At 43.7% G+C, this 5,377-nt stretch overlaps 1 protein-coding gene across 1 annotated transcript; it reads left to right on the top strand.

Moving 5' to 3' along the window:
- The first annotated feature begins 96 nt into the window (after positions 1–96).
- Positions 97–4,865, top strand: mbd4 (methyl-CpG binding domain protein 4). The gene is made up of 9 exons (XM_036533243.1): positions 97–339; positions 773–1,030; positions 1,314–2,065; positions 2,268–2,783; positions 2,983–3,054; positions 3,149–3,283; positions 3,513–3,662; positions 4,004–4,107; positions 4,337–4,865. The coding sequence occupies exons 2-9, from the start codon at positions 783–785 to the stop codon at positions 4,409–4,411; spliced, it is 2,052 nt and encodes a 683-aa protein (XP_036389136.1). The 5' UTR covers positions 97–339; positions 773–782; the 3' UTR covers positions 4,412–4,865.
- Positions 4,866–5,377: the final 512 nt, after the last annotated feature.

The raw sequence follows: 5,377 nt of genomic DNA, 5'->3' as shown, positions 1-5,377 counted from the left end.
TAGCTGTCTACTGTATACAAACACTACTACACATGCGCAGAGTCAGGTTTATCTGTTTGCGCATGTGTGTAGGCTGAATGCAGAAGCGCACTTGATGTTAGGTATGAGAACGCTTAAAGCAAGTGCGCCATGGGAAATTAGCGCGCATAAAGTTGTTGGCTTTTAGTAATTTAAAAACGTTAACCATAACAGACTTTTCATAAGGCATGTTTATTTGTCGTAATAACTTAGCCATAGTTGCTAGCTGCTGTTTTTGGACCGACGCTTGCTAGCTCGACTACTCCTTGCATCACAACATCGTAGGTCCCCCATGACTGCAGCTAGCTAGCTGGCCAACAGGTAACGTTATGACGCCGCTAGCTAATACCATGGTTTACTAATGATGTTCAGAAAAATCAGTCAGGCTGATGTTAAATTAATATGACGCCTGCAACAGGGTCTGGAGAAACATCCGCACAACGTTTAACTTAACCGATGTTGAGTTGAGTCTAAAGTTAGATAGCAGCGTTCATTAGTCAGCTAGCTTTACTTGTCGATTCAGCTGCAGATTTGAAACATATCAGTAGACACTGAGTTGTGTGTCCCGATGAAAGTCAGTTTCAGTTGTCAGTCGCTACGAAAGGAACTAGGTTTTGGAGGGAAACGATGTGAAATATTTCCTTCGATTTGTTCTTGCGCCTAGATGTGTGTTATTAAATGATTTTGTAATTCGGAATATTTTCAAACATGCACATAACTAGTTGTTTTTTCTGTCGCCGTGGTTGAGTTGCAGGGTGAGAAGAATGACAGATAACGAAGAATCTGAGAAATACCGGCTGTCATACGAGTTGAAGGAACAGCCCAGAACAGACTCTGCCTGTGTAGAAACCATTGGGCCCAAGACAGACACCGCCTGTGCAAAGGACCAGACCCTTAGACTCCAGTGTGTTGAAACATGCCAGCCTGCCTGTATACCGCCGGGCTGGGTGAAAGTGGTGAAACAGCGAAAAACGGGGAAAACAGCGGGCAAACTGGACGTGTACATAATAAGGTACAGCAGAGTGATTTATTTTTTTTATGTGTTTTCATATTATTTTTCCAGATTTATAAGTCCATGAACATGATCAACATGTTTAGGGAGATTTCAGTAGCAATGTAATTTAAAATCGGCATGCTTGTAGAAAGAATATTTAGTATGTTTATAGTTTATGCCTCCATAAGAATCAGAATTGTATAGAGATGTTATTGTAGCCATTGACAGTGGTGCCTAGTATGTCGCATGTGAGTTGCCTTTTCCTGTTAGGAGGTGAGTGATTTTTTTTTCTCACACATAGTCCCCAGGGGCAGAAATTCAGGTCGAGAATAGCACTGCAGACGTTTCTGGACGCTAACAGCGGTTTGAGCCTTCAGGTGGATGATTTTGATTTCAAAGCGTATGGGAGTGGCACTCTATCTTGTGACACTGACAGTAAAGAAACACTTTCAAAACACTGGGAAAGCACAGGCAAGATCCCTGCACTGACTCAGTCAGCCCCCTCTGTCAAGGAGGATACTGCAGCCAATATCAGAGATCTACTGAACACAGGAGGAGCCAAAAACTCCACATCCCCTTTGTACAGAGGCAGAGATGCTGTTCAGACAGACTTGTCTCCTGAAAGCACCTGGCAGGCCGGGAGCCAGATTGGTATCAGTGGCAGTGAAGCAGGTGTCACCTCTGCAAAAACAGCAGAGTTCCTCAGTGGGACGGAGGAGGAGAAGGAGAGATGTGGCTCAGGAGAGAGTGCGATTGAAAAGGGCCTCCAGAGGAATGGGTTTCTGAGGGAGAAGTTGCTCAGGCTGACACAGTCTGTGGATCCGGAATTAAGCATCAATCTGCAGCATCCCTTGGATCAGATGGAGCAGTCAGCAACTGAGAGTTCTGTCCCAGAATTCCCTGCTGTGACTATTGTGGAACAGCCTGCATCAGAGAGTGAGACTGAGACGGACACAGCAGCTGACTCCATATCTGAGCTACCGCAGGAAGACCTGCGCTCACCCACCCTGTCCACCAGGGGGTGCTCTACTCCAGGGAAACAGCAATTGAACAGTAAGTGTCTGCTCTACCTCCTCAGCTCTGTGTACTGCGCAGCGTCTTGCAGAGTAATTACATAATAATGCTCATAGATGTCAGAGATGTGTCACAGATATTGGTCTGTCCGTGGGCGAATAATTTACCATAATGTGGTTCTTTTCTATACACACCTAGTACAGTGAGAATTAACCTGTCCATTCTGATGTCATCAACACAGGAGGAACCATAAACTCCACATCCCCTTTGTACAGAGGCAGAGATGCTGTTCAGACAGACTTGTCTCCTGAAAGCACCTGGCAGGCCGGGAGCCAGATTGGTATCGGTGGCAGTGAAGCAGGTGTCACCTCTGCAACAGAGGGGAGAGACATGACAGCAGAGTTCCTCAGTGGGGCGGAGGAGGAGAAGGAGAGATGTGGCTCAGGAGAGAGTGCGATTGAGAAGGGCCTTCAGAGGAATGGGTTTCTGAGGGAGAAGTTGCTCAGGCTGACACAGTCTGTGGATCCGGAATTAAGCATCAATCTGCAGCCTCCCTTGGATCAGATGGAGCACTCAGCGACTGAGAGTTCTGTCCCAGAATTCCCTGCTGTGACTATTGTGGAACAGCCTGCATCGGAGAGTGAGACTGAGACGGACACAGCAGCTGACTCCATGTCCGAGTTACCGCAGGAAGACCTGCATTCACCCACTCGGTCCACCAGGGGGTGCTCTACTCCAGGGAAACAGCAATTGAACAGTAAGTGTCTCTGTACTGTGCAGCATCTTGCAAAGTAATTAGATAATAATGCTCAGAACTGTCATACATATCAGTCTGTCCATGGGCTTCTGCATTACCATAACTGGGTTCTTTTCTATGCATAGTATAGTGAGAACTAACCTGTCCATTATAATGTCATCATCCAACTTGCATTGCACCTGAAATTGTTGTTCCTCAGGCCCTGGTTTCAAGGTACAGGCTGAGAAAAAGAGAACAAGTCCATACTTCAGTGGGAAGTCAGCTAAAGGAGGTAACACAGCCATTCTGGAATGTGATACAAAGGCTAAAATGGACCTCAAAGTTTTTGCCGTCCCTGTGACAAGTTTCTGCTGTGGTCCCCATAGCACCAAGTCCTCCCAGACGTAAGGCCTTTAAGAAGTGGACCCCGCCTCGGTCCCCCTTCCACTTGGTACAGGAGACACTCTTCCATGACCCCTGGAAGCTCCTGGTTGCTACCATCTTCCTCAACAAGACTAGCGGTGGGTGTTTAGAGCACAGCGGCACATTGTACGGGAGAGCAGGGAATTACAGCCAGGTCATAGGGAGGGAAAGTGGGAGGGTTATCTAAACATTTTAATCTTTTTATACTAAATGTTCTCAACATATTTATATGAGTTTTTGTGCATTTCTGACTTAAATGATCTTACATCACAGTGTAGTTTCATCTTGTCTGGTGTGTCTGTGGTGTGTTGGTTTTGCTCTTTACAGGTAAGATGGCTATCCCTGTACTGTGGCAGTTTTTTGACCGTTACCCATCCCCTGAAGTGACGTGTGGAAGTGACTGGAAGCCCATTGCTGAGCTACTGAAACCTCTAGGCCTGAGCGAACTGAGAGCTAAAATCATTGTCCGCTTTTCTGGTAGGCACAGCACACCTCTGTACCACAGTAGCAACCTTATACATTGTCATGTTCTACTGTATATGTAAATATTGCATCGTGTGCTTTTGCCTTTCTTCAAGAGTTGGTGCAGCAGTTGTCTTTGCTGGTCCCTAACAATTGTGTCATACAGTTTTTCTGTAATATTACTATGGTAACCGTACAGAGAAGTAGTGACCCAGTTTAACCCGTTTGTTGTTGAAAGTGCATAGAGAAGCCAGGGGAGGGTTCTGCGCCTGTTTTTATCTTAGATCTGTTGAACTCACTGGGTGGAGGACGTATGGGTCCAAGGAAAAGCTTACTGTCTTTCTTCTCTATTGCAGACGAATACCTAAACAAGCAGTGGCGCTACCCCATTGAGCTGCACGGCATCGGGAAGTACGGCAATGACTCCTACAGAATCTTCTGTGTGGGGGAGTGGAGGCAGGTGCGTTCATACTGTCCATAGGGATACACTGTCAGGAGTTGGCATGAAGGGCATGACTCAAAGATGAAAACAGCAGGGCCAGGCAAAAAAATGAATACAGTACATGGTTCTCAACAGCAGCTTTTGGTAGTACAAAAATTATAGTCAGGGATACGCTGAAGAAATGTCAGTTGTTGGTAATTTCCCATGGTCCCTTGTGTTAGTTTCATTTTTGCATTTTTTCCCCTAGGTTAACCCCCAAGACCACAAGCTGAATAAGTACCATGCCTGGCTCTGGGAGAATCATGAGAAACTGGGAGTCTGATACAGCAGAGTAATCATGAATTGTAGTTTGATTTCATACACATTACAGGAAAATACTTTGAAGCTGGACAAAATGCAAACGTGGGTTCTTCCTGGTTTTTTCAGTGAAGCTACACGTTCTGTTATTAACCCAGCGTCAATCACATCAAGGCTGAGGGACAAAGTGTAATGTGGTGTAAAAAACATGGTATTATACTATAATCCTAAATACATAGGATTAAATATCACCTGTCTCTGTTGGTGTATAATTTGTAAATATTTTAGTACCTGAAATCATTGTATTAATGAAGTTTTAATGTTTGCTTTTATTTCTCTGCTATATGTTTTTCATTGTACTCAAATTGCTTATAAAATGGAAAATAATTTGTCTTGTCTTGGTACACAAAATACAGTTGCAAGCCTGCCTGTAGATGGCAACCTGCTTGTTGGACATTGTTGTATAACATTACCCTCATTGCCACTTGTTTTAGAATGTTTTTACCTAAACATTTGCTTTTTATTCTAAAGAATGTTAAAATAAAATCAAGTAAATATTCAAGTGTGTATTCATCCCCTTTGTCCTGTAATTACTGAAAATAGATTATTACATATTTTACATCACTACATAGTTTATTAAAAACTGCAACACTATACCTTGACTTGATAGAGTCCGTCACAGTGCTTGTGTTAAAAATACTTAAATGGACATTGTGGTTTCAGTCTCTTTTGGCCTCCTTTTTTACTGTGTTTTGTACACTTCTCTACAGTGAAAACACATTTCTGGAGCGATTTCGAAAGAACATTCTCTACTGTGAAGAGATTCTGTTTAATTTGGCTGTATCTCTCCATCTCCATGAACAAGAATGTAAACTAATTATTAGTAATGAACTATAAATCTATTCATTCAACATACTTTTGTGCATGGACCCCTATGAAATTAGATTATGTACCACATCTGTGAAGTAGCCTACCTCGGCAGCATTGCCTA

The sequence above is a fragment of the Megalops cyprinoides genome, chromosome 7 (assembly GCF_013368585.1).
Source record: "Megalops cyprinoides isolate fMegCyp1 chromosome 7, fMegCyp1.pri, whole genome shotgun sequence".
Lineage (NCBI taxonomy): Eukaryota > Metazoa > Chordata > Actinopteri > Elopiformes > Megalopidae > Megalops > Megalops cyprinoides.
Note: the sequence above shows the minus strand (reverse complement) of the source record. Positions and strands in the feature narration are given on the sequence as shown.

What these genes read in the sequence shown, in the direction of transcription:
- mbd4 (XM_036533243.1), top strand. Translation starts at nt 783, where the DNA reads ATGACAGATAACGAAGAATCTGAGAAATACCGGCTGTCATACGAGTTG. An exon ending in AGGGAAACAGCAATTGAACA is followed by an intron (nt 2,784 to 2,982) that starts GTAAGTGTCTCT and finishes GTTGTTCCTCAG; the next exon opens with GCCCTGGTTTCAAGGTACAG. An exon ending in GTGTGGGGGAGTGGAGGCAG is followed by an intron (nt 4,108 to 4,336) that starts GTGCGTTCATAC and finishes TTTTTCCCCTAG; the next exon opens with GTTAACCCCCAAGACCACAA.